Raw genomic sequence first — 16134 nt, forward strand, 5'->3', positions numbered from 1 at the left:
GTTCTCTGACATTTAAGGTGCCTCCAGTTTATTAACCAAAACCTAGATGGACTTTATGGAGTCTAAATCTGGACTCCTGCTGTTTTGGAAAACGATGACTTGCTGGTGAAATCAAGGTCCATCTTTTAAAAGAAGGCTTTATTGCTTCAAGTTGATGGTCACACATGGTAGGCTCTCTCCATGTCTGATTTGAGCAACAGCATGAGATATCTCACTCTAACACAGACAGCAGATTTGACTTTAAAACCACGAATCCCATCTCCATTAAGAATTACAAGCCAAAGCTTGTCACATTGTTTCCATATTAGTATCACCGCTCAGCATTTTTTCTGTAATCATGCGCTTATTCCTTACATTTCCTTAGTTTTTTTTTCTAAACAACACAGGCTTTTCCATAAGCGGAAGACTTAATCACATCCTTTCCTTTGGCAGAAACTAAGTATTACCTTTTCAGCAACCCAAGCTGCTGAGGGAGTGTAGGACTAAGTGGACACCTTGTGAAAGCCTATGTGGAGACACCAGCTGCCCAGCCATTCACTGCAGTGCAGCGATACACTTCACAAAGCTCTACCCCACAAGTTTTTCCTCCAGGTGTTGGAAACATTGATCTATGCTTTTGCATGGTGAATTTACTACAACAACTAAGTGTTCGGTTGGGGATTTTTAGTGTAATAAAGCAGACCGGTCTAAGACGGGGCAGAAACGCCACCTCAGGTGACGGTGGCTGCTCCCACGGTGGCGTCCGAGCTCCGGTGCCTCAGAGGGGCCGGACACATCACCGTCCTGCGCAGCGATGAGTGGCGAGCCTCACTCCCCACAGGGACTCGGATAAGGACAGCGCGGACCCCTTCCGGCCGCCGGGCCCTCCAGCCCTCTCAGCCTCGCCGTCCCGCCCTAACGGCCGCCGCGTGAGGCCGCCCAACACCTGTGAGGCCAAGGCAGGCAGGGGTCCGGTGGGAGCGGCGCGTGCGCACTGCGCGTCCCCTCGCCGGCAGGCCCACAGTCACTTCCTGCCCCCGTGCCCATCCGGCTCCGGGGTCAGCGGCTGCCGCTGTGGCGGGACAGCGGGCAGTAAAGTTTCGCTCGGGGCGGGGGAAGCTGGCTGTCCGCTTCCAGGTAGGGGCTCCCTCGCCGCGCCCTTTCGTTCCCGCCGCTGGCTGTTCGGCGCCCGCTGTCACCTGCCGGCCGCTCGCCCCTCCCCGCTCGGGCTCTCGCGTGGTGGGGTGGCGGGCACGCTGGGCTCCAGCTCCGGCAGGGCCGCGGGGAGCGAGCAGCGGTCGCTGAGCTGTTGGGGAGGCCGCTTTTTTCTCGCTCCCGCGGGAGCTGAGGGACGCTGTCCCGGCGGCGGGACTGCGGGAGGAGGGCTGGAGGTGAGGACGGAGCGCGGGGCGGCGGGAGAGAGGCGCGGCGGGAGTCGCTTGCTGAGGGGGCGCGAAGCCGGGAGGTTACGCTGGGCTCGGCGGGAGGACGGCGGTTGGGCTGACGGTGACTGGGGGCTCTCCTACCAGGCCGGGGCACAGGTGGCGGCGGGGCCCGGGCCGGAGGGAACGGAACGGCGCGGCCGGACTCGGCGCAGCGGCCGTTGCAGAGGGCGTTGTGAGACTGCTGTAAACAATGGAAACTTTCTGCTGCGCGAAGGGTGCCGCTGCCTCCTGGCCTGCTCCGGCCGTGCCGTTGTAGGAAGTGGGTGTGCGGCGTTAACGCTGCCCTTCCTGGGCCGCCTGCCGCTCGGGGGTGACAGTTAATGTTCTTATTTTAGCAGAAACGAGCTGCTGGATGTAGAAGGAAAGTAGTTCGTGCACACGGAAAATGCCTCTGAGGGACAAGTGTTGTCAGACTGACCACCATCACCATGGATGCTGTGAACCAGGTATAGTTGTGTGTGATGCTTCGGCGGTTTTGCTTCTCTGCTCTGTTAAAAGCTTGTGGAAACTCGTGTTGTAAGTGTGCATTATCAGTGACAATTTTGGCTATAAAAAGTTTCTGAATTTTGTTTGGTAATTTTTTTTTAGTATTTTTGAACTGTCATGTTAAATGTATTTTAGGAAGATAGCTTCTGAGTGCCTGCAGGATGTGCAGTAATCCCCAAACCACCACATGGGCATTGTGTGTAGTGAGAGAGGAAGGCGAGAAGTTGTGTAAAACAACTGGGCCTTTTGTTGCCAAAAAGTGTAATAGTCTGATTTTATTTTTTATTTTTTTGGTAAAAATGACGATTCTGGCAATCTCTTGCATTCATTGTTAATGATTTTACTTTACGTATCTGAGTGAACTTGAAGATGCTATTCTCAGAGAATTAAAAAAAAGGTCCTGAAATGTCTGTTTGCATTCCACTACTGTGTGACCTGGAAGATGCCATCAGTGGAAAGTGTAATGAATACTTTGAAGTTTTAGCTAACTTGCTAGATTTTATTTTCTGTTTCTGGTAATTGTTCTGCCTACTGTTACTTTTTGGTAGCCTAAAAGGAAATGCGGTTCTTTTCTTGTGGCCTTGTTGTAGAGCATGTTATTTGGATGCTTTCACTTGTATTTTGAAAAGAAAGGCATCGGTTTGGGGAATTAATAGTTGAAAGCATGAGCATGGCAACTTTGATAATGCTCCTTTAATTAAATGTAATTTGAGAGTAGGTATTGTTCACAAGTAGAAACAGTTCTTTGTGTTTAAGATGAGATGGCTGTGAGTTGTTCTAGTGCTTTAAAAAAGCTGAAATACTTTTCTCGCCTTACAAATAACAGCGATGTGTTATGTCTACTTCACGTATGTCACTCCTCGATGTCAGTGGATGCTGCACATGCATATTAGAGGCAGTATACAACCCAAAATATACTATTTTGAAGAGCAGGGACTAGGCCAGTAGAATACAATATGTCATTGTGTTAGAGATCCCCAAACGATTAGCTGATTTGTAATGGTTGTTATGTGTTCCTATATATAATAGTATGTTATGGGGCCAGCATAGTTGAAGGAGTGTTCATTCTATCGTTCTTTTCTTAGACTGCTTTTCTTTCTGATGTTCTTTTCAGCTTGAATTTATTTTTAACCTTACATGTTTTAGAATGACTTTTCTGTCAAAATGCGTTTAATCTATTTGCACTTAATATCTCTAAGTAGTTTTATGTGACACCTCTAGTGCTTTTTATCAAAAGTAGCTCTCTTAGAGATGCTTGGTGCTTCATTAAAAAATGGAAACCTTACAATGGGGTTAAAAATAGAACCAAATGAATAAAGTAGGAGCCAATTTACAAAGTACAAAGTTATTTTGTCAGTAAGAAATGAAAAAGAAGACCTAACTGTCAATTTTGTGAACGCGTGTTTAATACTTGAGTAAGGCTCTTACTTAAATTTGGGTTTCCCTCTGAGCAAAACTTAGTTGCCGTATGCATATACAGCAGTGGAATGCTACTGATACTCCTAAATACTGCTTACTCAAATAACTTAACAGTCATCCTGATCAGTAAATGTTTTGGTTTTAGTAGATTTTACAAAGCTTGTGATGTGGAATGAAACTTCATAAATAAGGTGTACCTTCAACAGTTTGCTTAAACCAGAAGCATTTCTTTAATGTGGTTTTATTGGTAAAAATATTATAATAGTTCTTTTTGGTATATACATTGTAGTTACGCTTGTGCTCTTTTTTTTTTTCCTGATCGCTGATACTTTAAATTTGGATTTTGTGCTTAGGTGGTACTGGTAACACTGAAATCACATACCTGCAAAGTACAGTATTTGGTAATGCTTTTTTGTACATCTGTTTACATTTGAATGATGGGAGTCAAGTAGATTGTTCTGGGGAACTGCTTTAATTGACACAAGTTTCTAGTGAGCTGATTTGGTTTTATATATGGTGGTTGTGTTTGATACACATGGCTTTGAATACACATTTTCTTTAAATCAAAATGACAGCAAACTGTCAGAAGGCATCATGGCTGGAAAATTCAGTATTGGGTCTTTTTTAATTTTTAATTCTACTTTTTAATTCAAAGTAGATGAAAAGTTTTGAGTAAGGCAACTTTTACTGTAGTCCTGGTCTTTCTTTTTAACTAGTTTATTGTATGCATAGAAAATCCACACTTTAGTAATCCCTTGAGTGTTCCCTAATGGCTTATTATTCTTTCATGTATTTCAGTGCACCTGTTGGAACCTGGTGATCCTCCGTTATTGCAGCAGCCTCTGCAGACATCAAAATCTGGTATTCAGCAAATTATTGAGTGTTTTCGATCAGGTATGAAGCTATGTTTATTTTGTGAAAAGTTCCTTACTTGGTTATAAGAGTTATGTATGTTTAGTATATTAACCAACATCTGACTTTCTACATTTTTTGCAAGCTGTTTGTAGGTTTTTGGTGTTAGGTGCTGTTGCTTTTTATAAGGGTTTTCCTATAACATAGTGAAGATACAACTCGTGCTGTATAAGTACCTCTCAAAAACATTAAAAATCAGTTTGTTGTTCTACTTTGTGTCATCACTCCTGCTGTTATTAATGAGTTCATCCTAAACTCCTGAGGTGAAGAGAAAATTTAGTATTTACCTTGAACTTTTCAGAATTGCTTTGTCATGTTACTTTTAAGGTGTTCCTTATTGGTTTTGGGAGTTACGGTACATAGCAGTGAACCTGAGAATAGCAAGTGAGCATTTGGGTGAGCATCCCAGAGATTATTGAAACATATGTTTCTGTGATTTTTCCACATAGAGTTATTTTATATATATGAAAAGTTTCACTGGATGTGAGAGTTGCCACTAATAACCTTTTTTAGTTTGGTTTGATTGCCTCAGGCCTCAGTTAACCATGCCAGGCTTCTTTTGCTCAAAGCAGATTAATAGAATCTCTACTGGTAATAGCACAAAGTAGGTGAAAGTACTGTCTCTGGGCTACTTCTAGGTTGTCCTCACTGGCAGGTGTTAAATTGATAGTTTACATTGACGTTTTCACTCACCTGCATCAGGGAAGTTGAACAGAAGGCAAAAGGACTTAGACCAGGATTTTATTTCTTAGTTTTGAACAAACATTTCATTCTGGAAGGAAACTATTTTGATTCTTGTGGTAAAGGAATAGAAATGAAAGCCAGATTATTGTCCATAACTATTTAGGTGGTTTTAGCAGAATCTTCTGTCATCTGCAGCATCAAGAATAACAGATGATATTTTTTTTTTTTTTCCCCCTAAAAATGATATTGCTTGATAAAGGCATGAACTTTGGTATTTCTACCAGAGAATTATTGGTAGCAACCAGTGTTCTGTACTGATTTCTTGTGACTATGTTGTTATCCTGGTGTCAACATTTACAATTATTAGCATAATTTGACAAAGTATTACCTTCTGCAGTTAGATCTAACTACCAAATAGAGAAGGCTTCAGTAAGCTGGAGGCAGCATATGCTGTTAGGAGGCTGACTGCTTGTTGCTACAGTCTGCAGCTGGGTCAAGAATAAGAATTTGCTATTTCTAGAAGTCCCTAAAGGTCTACAGTTTAATTCAAAAGGATCAATTATTTTTTTTTTAACTCCCAGCAGTGAAAAGCTTCATAGTTGCATAAGGATGGTTTGAAGCTGGAGTGACTACCATGTCATCTAGCCTGACCTATGGTATGTCAGAAATCCTTCAATCTCACTCAGATTCTTAAGACCAGTTCTTAAGACCAGTTCTTAAGACCAGTTCTTAAGACCAGTTCTTAAGACCAGTTCTTAAGACCAGTTCTTAAGACCAGTTCTTAAGACCAATTCTTAAGACCAATTCTTAAGACCAATTCTTAAGACCAATAATTTGGATATTCTAAAACATTTTAGTCCTGGACGGAAAAAGACTGAAATATCAGTCAAATAACAAGACAGAGAACAAGAAACTTGTGTGTCCCTTGATTGGGAAACAGTGATGATTTAGATGATCTTTCTGTTTTGTTTGGGAGAAGGGTTTGTGGCAAGGGCATCATCAATAGCAAATTTTGGCCAAATTTTGGATTATTTTGTGCTGTCACCAAATTTGAGGCCTTTTGTTTGAATTATAGTTTGGTACCTTACTGGAATTCAGTCTACATGGAGCATCATCAGTTTTGTTCAGATGCCTTTTTTTCAGTGGTTTTCTGTATCTGCAGAAATTCAAACACGGTTGGTGAGATCTGAGTAAACAACTTGCTTTTGGGGGATATCTGTCCAAGTTTTAAATTCGGGATTTTCACTAAATCTAAGTATTTGTCCAGTAGTCTAAAAATACAGGTCAGATAAAAGTGAGGTGGTAACACTTGAAGAAAGAGCAGTGAGAAGAAAAGATGAGGTTAGGGCTGACGTCCAGGAAGGGCATAGGAGGGGACAGAAACTGGACAGTAGCCTCAGTCAAGTTTGGGTCCCATTTTTAAGCAATTGTTGAAGACTGAGAAGGCATCATGCTTTGGTAAAACTCAGTTGTGAACAATGTAGTACTACTACATCAAGAAAGAAAAAGTTGCCTTGGTAAGGCCCATTTGTATTGAAAAACTATTATTGTTATGAAGTTATTAATGTTTGAAAGGGGCTCATTGAGGAAATCTGCAGTCTGAATTTGATCTTTAAAAGGAAGTCTTTAACAGAAGTGTCTGATGGCAATAAACTTGAACTTCAGTTTCAGCTTGAAGAATGTCTTGATATTGTTTCATAGTTGTCTGACACTATTTTCTGGTCTAGTTTATGTTTTTGCTTATTTAACATATTTTGATTAATTTTGGCTAATTCCATTTTAAGACGAAAAAAGCAAGATAATAAGCTGGATTTGGTTAGCTAGTGTTTCTTTCTAATTTGGAGTGGGTAAGTATTAACAATTTATTAATCCATTGCTAATTGTAGGCCTAATTTTTGTGAGATGAGAAATAAAGGAGTGAACTTGAAGTGTAACTTAAACTCTGAATCCTTTTAGTTCTTTAAGCATGGGAGGAACTGGATACATCAACAATACTAGATCAAGCTGCATCCATGGGGAATTTCTGAATATACAGTGTATAATAGTCTGGAAAACCTGCGTAGCATATTTTGTCATACTGCCTATGTTGTAATAGAAAAGTTGCCTACTTAAATTATATGTATTTTCTTTTCAGTAGGCTGAAAAGATGTCTACAGTTCTACTTTCTTGCCTAAGGATCATCATCTTGATCTTGGGTCAGATTCTTAGATACAGTAACATTTCTTGACCTGTTTGTTATTCTTTCTGGTTTATTGTAGGCTCTATTTTTTTGCCTTACAGGGTACTGTTTTTACACGAAGTAGCTGTATGTATCTTGTTTTCTCAGCACTTTTGAATAAGTTTAAAGAAGGAATACTGCAGGCTTCTTTAAGTGCTCTAGGTGCTTGTTCTTTCCTGTTGGGCAATTATGCTGCAGCATCCAGATACTGTAGCATGGACTCCTTCCTAACATTACCTGTTAGTTTTTGTCATAAATCATCATGTTTTCCCTGTAAACTGTAATTGCATAATCCTTGACTTTCTTTTTCCAAACTAGTCTTGTTTTCATGGTGAAACTCTGAATAAGTGTCATAAACTTCACAATGTAGTAAAGCAGTATTAACACAAGATTAAAACATGACAATTGTAACAGCATTTAAAGTGTTACCATTTTCATGGGATGATGTGAATTATAAGATGAACAGAAAACCTTCCTTAAGTGTAATGTTTCTTTTATTACAGGAACTAAACAACTTAAACATATCTTGTTAAAAGATGTGGACACTATTTTTGAGTGTAAATTGTGCCGGAGTCTCTTCAGAGGATTACCAAATTTAATTACTCATAAAAAGTTTTATTGCCCTCCAAGTCTCCAGATGGATGACAGTAAGTCTTACTAATTGAAATGTTTAATAAAGCTCTCTGAAGTTGAGAAAGTTATCTTTCTGTACCATTTATACAAACATGCCAGAAACATAATGCAAAAAAAAAAAGTGGAATTAAATTTCAGTAGTAACATATGTAGATAACTTTTATGGTGGTAAAGAAGCCATAGCATGCATTTACTATGCATTAACAACCGAGACCCTTGTTAATGTCATAATTTGATAGCTAGTTATATGTCCAACCTCGTAATGGAGAGTGTCCCTTTTAACACTTTGTATTCCTTCTTCCCCTTTTTCTTTCCTATTTTTCCCTCTTTACTGTGAAAGATACCAAAAAGCATGCCAAAGGACTGGGAAATTAATCTTGTAGAAAGGTATAGATCTGCGAAAGCTTTTCAGTTTTAGAACAGCGTAGCTCTGGTGGACTTTAGCTGGATGCTGTAAAGTGGCTGGGATCAATATCCATCATGTTCTCCTGTACTTGGGAAGTGCTCTGTGTCATGGGCACAGTCCTTCAGTCTTACTCATTAAGAAACACGAACTAAAAGCTCACCATTTTGTTTGAGGACCTGCGCTTCAATAATACTGTCTGTTTCCCACCCCTTCACTTCACCTTGATCTGCAATAAGATATCCTCTTATCAGGCCAAGCCCATCACCTTTGTTGTAGAAATCAACTTTATTATTAAAAGAAAGATGATAAGGAAAGGATGATGTAGTATATTTTTACGGAAAAAGTTCATTAAAGTCTTATTCCAGTGATGACTTTTTGTTGATCTGAGTGAAGCTGAATAATTGGAAATGTGCCAGCATTCAAAAATGTTCTGTAAAGCTTTCTAATTATCTTGATCTCTTGACTAGATCAACGTAGATGTAGTGAGGATTTTTCTTTTCTAATTAATGCATTCCTGCCTCAATATTTACAGAATTAGGATCAAACTAAGAGGTACATAGGCAATTCTTTTCCCATATTGTGTCGGCTAATATTGTGAAGAAGAAGGTGAGAAGACTAGTACTGTCGCCTTCCTTAAATGAGTGTGCTTGGCCAGTTGCAGAGAGTCACAGAGCTTCCCTGTGAAAAGGGGTGAGTTGTATTTTCAGAGCAAGGTTAGAAGTGCATCTGCCTTAGATGCAAAAGTTCCTAAGCAAAATAAGAGTGCCCTCAGTAAAGACTTCCCATCCAGCTCCTGAATCCTAGCCTTCATTTAATTTGCTGGCTAGCTTTCATATTTCACTGCTTACTAGGAGGGATGCAAATGAAGAGAATAATACTACATGCTCTGAATAAAACTATATAAATACTTGTTTTATATGAAATTGAGTATGATGATTATTGAATAAAGTGGAAGGGATGTTTGTTTTTTTGTGGGTTTTTTTTTTCAGTAACTAAAAGTTAGGAAACAAGAGCTGGGAATAAAAGTTCAGCATCTTCATGGTGAAAATCCTGGCTATAAATACTTGTTTTATGTGAAATTGTGTATGATGATGACTGAATAAAGTGAAAGGTGTTTTTTTGGGTTTTTTTTTTTTTTTCAATAAATAAAAGGTAGGAAACAAGAGCTGGGAATGAAAGGTCACCATCCTCATGGTGAAAATCCTGATGATCTTTTTGAGATGTAGTCTGTTAGTGTAGTCATTAAGTGGTTTGGAAGGACTTAAAGCAAGGACTTTTTACCCTTGTTAAAAATTATATAAATAGTCGCATCTAAAACTGACTGCAAAAGGTGTTAAAAATTCAGCGTTAAAAGATGGGTTCTGAGTAACAAAACCAGTGTATTTCATGTACAGACACTTTTTATGTGTTGCTGACAGTGTGGAAGGAGCAGCCCTGACTAAGTGTGGGGTTTTAATTAGTTGTTACCAGGAATCATGTCTTCAAAATCATCATGGAAATCTAGACTGTATCATCTTGGTGCCTCACGATTTTGCTGTAGCACCTTGACTTCTGAGTTATGCCAGTTCAGATGCTTAGTGTATCATGCTGGGAACTAGATCACTAACTACTTTGGCATTTAAAAACAGGATATTATTGAGGCCTCTGAAATAATGAATGACATGAAGGTAAAAATGGGAGTAATCATTTGTTTTTCTTAGTTTTCATAAATACAAAAACTTGTATCCAGCAAAGCCACTAGGCAGTATAATTACCAGTATTTCTGGTAAAACAAGATAAACCCCACTACTCTAATATTGTAGAAGCCAAGAATATAAATGCTTCAAAAACATAAACTTTTTTTTTTAAAACATTTATTAAATTAGTACTTCAAAAGCAAACTTCAGCTTGAGAAGTTTACTGGCATCAGACAAACAAGGAGAATCCTTGATTTTTAAGTGTGTTCCAACTCTTTATCAGGGCAGAACACAGGATGAATCTTTGGTGAATCTCAGTGAAGTTACTCTTTCTTAAAATAGCTTCTTTGGCTCAGTTTTTATTGTTTTGAGAAATTAGTAACATTCCCCCCCCCCCGAATAATACAGGTTTTTTTCTGTCCTTACCATTTACTATCTTACTGTATCACTGAGCCTATTAACTGCTTTGGTATTACTAAAAGCTTTCCCTGCCCCAGAAGTTAAGTTCTTATCTGCTGTTATCTTTGTGCAGTGCTTAGGTTACACGGACATATCATTGTTTCTTAAGGACTGTTCAGAATTTACAGAGAAGACCTTATTTCCAGAATTAGGTTCCTTTATTGAGGATGCCTATTTCCAGCAGTGGAAAATTGGTTTCTAATAATACTTCAGACTTAGTTATTCACATGTAAAATAAGCTCAGTCATTTTTGAGTCATTGACATTTTTGCAGTTGATACAGATTTTTAAAGATTTGTTTAATTCCAGGCAAGCTAATTTTTAGTTTAGGTGGCTTTCACATCAGCATGCTAGAAGAGTGTACTTCCAGTATTGCCTTTTAATAAAAAAGTAACTTGTACTGATGCCATAGCAATGATTACTTGAAGTCTTTAAGTGTAAATGGTCAGAAAAATAGTACAAGTACAGGGTTTTTGTACAAATTTGATGACTGAATTGATGGAGTGGTTAGAAGATATTTTGAAATAACTTCAAATTACCAAATCATTAAAAAATACTTTTGCTTCTTTTCACAGACCTCCCAGATATAAATGACAAACAGAGTCAAGCCATAAGTGACCTCCTGGAAGCAATCTATCCAAGGGTAGATAAGCAAGAATATATAATTAAATTGGAACCTATAGAAAGTAATCAAAATGCTGTATTTCAATATGTATCGAGGACTGATGGCCTAGATGAGAATGTAGAAAGCAGTAGTACCCCTGATCAAGCTCCAGTACAGATACAGGAACCCAGCACTGAGCAACCCAAGACTATTTCAGCTCCAGCCCCAAACCCAGCCCCAGCTGGGGAGACTGTAGAATTACCTCCAGCTGATCCTGTTACAAACAAAGGGATACCTACTCCTGAAGAACAGCCTCCAGCAGTAAATCCTGAGATGGACTCTCTGGATAATTCTGATTTTGGCCACCAGTTGATATGTTGCCTTTGTAGGAAAGAATTTCATTCCAGACGGAGTGTACGCCGGCACATTCGAAAAGTGCACAAAAAAAAGATGGAAGAGCTAAAGAAGTACATAGAAACAAAAAAGAAACCAAATCAGTCCTCTGTGAAAGGACGAAACAAGAATGTCCTTGTAACATTAGGTAGAAGTTGTCCTGTGTGTTATAAATCTTTTGCTACAAAAGCCAACGTAAGGAGGCATTTTGATGAAGTTCATAGAGGATTAAGAAGGGATTCCATTACTCCTGATATTGCTACAAAGCCTGGGCAACCTTTGTTCTTGGATACAGTTTCTGCTAAAAAATCTTTTAAGACCCGAAAACAAAAGTCGTCTTCAAAGGCTGAATACAACTTAACTGCATGCAAATGCCTTCTGTGCAAGCGAAAATATAGTTCACAAATAATGCTGAAAAGGCACATGCAAATTGTTCACAAGATAACTCTTTCTGGAAAGAACTCTAAAAGAGAGAAAGGACCCAACAATACTGCCAATGGCACAGAAATAAAAGTAAAAGTTGAACCAGCAGATTCTGTAGAACCTTCACTCCCTTCCATTGCCCTTTCTCCTCAGAATGAATTAAAGGGAACAAATAATTCAAATGAGAAAAAAAGCACACCGTCAGCACAGAAAAATAAAGTTAAACAGGACCCTGAAAACCCTAAATCAACTTCTAAATCAACCACTAAATCAACCTGTAAATCAACTGCTAAATCAACCTCTAAATCAACCAATGCATCTGCTGCAGGTGGCCAGCAAAAAACCAGGAAGCCAAAACTTTCAGCTGGCTTTGACTTCAAGCAGCTTTACTGTAAGCTCTGTAAACGCCAATTTACTTCTAAACAGAACTTGACAAAACACATTGAATTACACACAGATGGAAATAATATTTATGTTAAATACTACAGGTGTCCACTCTGCTCATACGAAACACGTCGCAAGCGTGATGTGATAAGGCACATAACTGTAGTTCATAAAAAGTCACCACGCTACCTTGGGAAAATAACTGCAAGTTTAGAAATTAGAGCAATAAAAAAGCCAATTGATCTTGTTCTAAATAAGGTGACAAAAAGAGGCCCTCAGAGGGATGAAACAAAACAGATTTGTTCAAAACAGGATGTCACCTCTAACTCTCCCAGTAAAAAGTACGAAGGAGCTGATGTTGGCATTGAAGTAAAAGTAACAAAAAACTTTTCTCTGCACCGATGCAATAAATGTGGGAAAGCATTTGCCAGAAAAGCTTTTCTAGAACATCATAAGAAAACTCACAAAGCAAATGTATCTCACTCAACTGAAGAAAATAAAACCAAAGGCAGAAGTACAAGATCTAAAGCTGTTGTCTGGTGAGGAAAAAAAGTGTTTTGTTTATTATTTTTCTTTAAAAGAAAACAAAACAAAACAAAACCACTGCCTTTCTTTTGCTGTTGTTGATTTATTGCCGAAATCATTTTATGGTTTAGTGGCTTAAATACTAAGGTAGATGTCAAATTTATTTCTTACATGTTTTTAGTGTTTTGGAAAAGAGTTAATTTCTAAATTTGTCATTGTAGGAAGTTGGAATAGAAGATAGATTAGATTGTATTGAGTCAATTCTTTAAATTGTCTTAAGGCATCTGTTGTAATCAAGCTAATATATGTTGAAAATAGTAAATTTTTAAAATTAACATTACTTTTGTTTGGTTTGAATAACTTCACCTGTTAGTTAACTTCTCAGTGACACAGTTGAAGAAGTACTAAAGAAGGTACAACAGTAAAAGCTGTTGTCAGAAAAAAATATCTCTGTACTTGTTGGAATTGTCATTTGTGCTTCATTCTTTTGTTTTTGTTTTTTTTTTCAATTTTAGTGTATATTGGCTGTGTGCTGTCAACAAAAAGGGAACAGGTTTTTGGAATGTAATTCAGATGCTTAATTACTTTGATGCAAAATCAGTATGAGTTAGGTGCCTACGAATGCATTTTAAATCATCAAATTTAGAATTTGATTCTTTTAATGCTTATTCATATAAGCACCGGTTTGGAAACTTCTGATCATTTTATTTTTTGAAGTGTTCAAGTCTTATCAAGATTTTTTTTTTAAGCCTAAATATGTGTAGAAGTCTGTCCAAGAATTTTCTGAACTTCTTATATGGTACTCTGGGAACTTTTTGGCACTTGGAAGGGTTGTGTTTGTAGCTTCTCAGTTTTCCATAGCCTTCATGTTAAAGATGGCGTATTCTTAAAAGGACCTCTTTAAAAAAAAAGGAAATAAGTTATGTATGTGGTCAGTTTGTATTTCACGGTGGCTGACTGATGCGTGAAAGTTGGCGAATTGTACAAAAAATTATAGTGAAGAGAGACAGTAGAAATACCTGTAAGAGTTTTTTAACATCCTTATTCAGAACTACCTTTCTAGCGTATTTGGTGAAAAGAAAGCCAAGTATATGTGCCTTGTCCTGTATTTCAGCTCTGAAATAACTACTTCCCAGGAGGTGTTCAGCTTTTATAGTGACTTGCCAGCCAGCTATGTTAAATTGTAATCTGGTGCTTTTGTGACTTTGTAACAAATCCTGGCTAAGTGGAACAGAACTTCAGAAATACACTCAGCTGGACCCTGAATTACGCTGTATTTGAGAGGAGTGGCTTCTGCATTTTGATCATGAATTAAAAGCTTAGCCTTATAAGTTATTTATATCATGTAATTTAAGACAGAAAATTCTGTCTGTAAACTCAAAACATTAGTTTATTTGCATTTCTCCTCAAATAGGTTCAGGTGATGTTCAGAAAGTTTGAAGTCCATTTGAATGAAAAACTCTTAAGTTTGTTGTTGGAACTGCTAATACCCTGATAATGTTACTATAAGGAGGAAATATTTTCATAAGCTGTTGTTTTCTTACTGTATTAATAACCATTCTGACTGTTCCTTGGACAGTGCCTCTTCCCGAGCACTGAAGTAGTTGAAATGCACATGTGCTTCTAAATTAGCAGTTATCTCAATGCAGTTGAGGTTTGACAGTATAGAGCAAACTTTCTGAAATGAAGAAAGTACAGAGGCAAGTTAATGAACAGCAGCTTTGGAAGAAGAATTTTGTTCCTCATTTAGGAAATAACCTTCAGAGAGCTCATCGTGCATAGTGGTCCTCCCTAGTAGTGCTGATTGAACAGCTTTAGCTTTTTTGTGATATCTGGCAAATATTGTGTTTTATACTGTTTTAAATTTATTACAAATGAATGTATAAGAGCAAACAACATAGTGTATATTGGCTGAATTGTACTAATTTTTAGTATTTGCCATAACATCCATTTGTTCAGTTTGACTGATTTCCCTGTTCTGGGACATTGTGAATTTCGCTGTACTGAAGTTGCTGCAAAGATCTCCATTTTGTTTCCATGTGTGGTTCATAGGAAAACGTTGTAAACATCTGGGAATTTTACAAACATATCCACATTCCTCTATTCTTTACTTTTTTTAAGAAAAGATACACAAGCACTTTAATGATAGTTGCAGTTTATTTTTTCCGTTTATTTTTTGAAAGATCAACACACTAATGTTAATATGAAGGTAGTGAATATTTGCTGATGTATTATAGACAATCTGTGCACAACCACTCATAATGTTAGCTTATTTCATTAAATATTAATAAAAAGGGAGGATAGTATGGGAGAAACTCAGAACATTTTTTTGTTTGGAGATCATGAATGACCACTAATGGGTAGCACTTGACTTTGTATAATTTGGAAAATGTTTTAGATACCTTTTTTTAACCTTTTAATCAAGATTGTAGTAAAGCAGCCGCATGCCTGCCATTATGAAATTCTTGGCAGGTTTCATGCATCAGTGGTTTGGGGTTTTTTTGTTTTGTTTTTTACTTTTTAGAAAATGTTTAGTGATTTGTGTCAAATTGCTACAATTTGAAAGGTATTGTGCATCAGAAGAAATACCATGTTTTTTATGTGGGTTCACTCCCTTACTTAGGGAGGTGCCTTGTGTTCATATATACTTTTTGTATAAAATATATCTAAAAATGTTGATCACAAGATCAGGAATAAAAATACTTATATGGATAGAGAAATATTTGGCCCTGTTAGTGCATTGCACTAAAAATACTGTGAATGGGAACCGGACTGTAACTGTTGCTCAAGATGTTTTATATTGAATGTACATTCTTTTGTTTGGATAAATGTACTGTATTTGATGGAAAATAAAGCAGACTGGAAATCACTTTGAAGTATGCATAAACAAAAAGATGTCGTGTTTGTAAACCTGGAATATCTAGCACTCCACAACTGGAAATTACAGTGTTTGAATTTTTGTTAAGTTTTACTCTTTGATCACTGAAACTCGTTGATTGTAATATTCTCTTGTAATAAATGTGTGGGGTTTTGTTATTAAAACTTTGGCACTTGTGGAGTGAACACTTTCTCCACATCGATGGTTGACACTGCTATATTTTTAGAAAACATTGTTGATGCTGGCTTGTTCCTTGTAAACAAAGCTCTTCCTTAACCAAGCTTTTTTATATTACCCTTTTAAAATGAAAGTTAATATTAATATTGAAGGAGATGGGATATGCTGGGCTTTTAATAAGAAAATAGGATTACTAGTTTTGCACTGAATTTGCATTGGTGGCCAACTAATGTTACTTCTTTTTATAGCTGAAATAGAAGACAAGAACTGCTGTGTTCGTTGTTTATTTTGTAAAGGAAGATATCAAGCTGTTTATATAAGTGCATGTTAACTAAAGTTCCTCAATGCCTGTGGATTAAGATTAGGAAATTAAAATGCAGGTGTAGTGATAGAATAGTTGTTCATTTCTCAGTAAATCTTTGTGGTTTCTGCTG

General features: G+C 37.7%; 1 protein-coding gene across 5 annotated transcripts; it reads left to right on the plus strand.

The window, feature by feature from the left end:
• The first annotated feature begins 955 nt into the window (after positions 1 to 955).
• ZNF800 (zinc finger protein 800) lies at positions 956 to 15514 on the plus strand. 5 transcript variants are annotated; one of them, XM_061467556.1, is made up of 5 exons: positions 956 to 1116; positions 1760 to 1870; positions 4128 to 4223; positions 7647 to 7790; positions 10892 to 15514. In XM_061467556.1, the coding sequence occupies exons 2-5, from the start codon at positions 1810 to 1812 to the stop codon at positions 12661 to 12663; spliced, it is 2073 nt and encodes a 690-aa protein (XP_061323540.1). In that variant the 5' UTR covers positions 956 to 1116; positions 1760 to 1809; the 3' UTR covers positions 12664 to 15514. The 5 variants fall into 5 exon arrangements, with proteins under 5 accessions (XP_061323540.1, XP_061323541.1, XP_061323542.1 ...); XM_061467557.1 differs by having other exon boundaries at positions 1763 to 1870; XM_061467558.1 differs by lacking the exon at positions 956 to 1116 and adding an exon at positions 1285 to 1370.
• The last annotated feature ends 620 nt before the right edge of the window (positions 15515 to 16134 follow it).

This window comes from Pezoporus flaviventris, unplaced genomic scaffold (assembly GCF_033815535.1).
Source record: "Pezoporus flaviventris isolate CSIRO_AGI_PZ_B2104156 unplaced genomic scaffold, CSIRO_AGI_Pfla_v1 ptg000045l, whole genome shotgun sequence".
Taxonomy (NCBI): Eukaryota; Metazoa; Chordata; class Aves; order Psittaciformes; family Psittacidae; genus Pezoporus; species Pezoporus flaviventris.

Excerpts from the sequence above, each read along its gene's own strand:
- ZNF800 (XM_061467556.1), top strand. The coding sequence starts at position 1,810 with ATGCCTCTGAGGGACAAGTGTTGTCAGACTGACCACCATCACCATGGA. Across the intron at positions 4,224-7,646 it reads TATTGAGTGTTTTCGATCAG|GAACTAAACAACTTAAACAT; the intron begins GTATGAAGCTAT and ends CTTTTATTACAG. Across the intron at positions 7,791-10,891 it reads AAGTCTCCAGATGGATGACA|ACCTCCCAGATATAAATGAC; the intron begins GTAAGTCTTACT and ends TTCTTTTCACAG.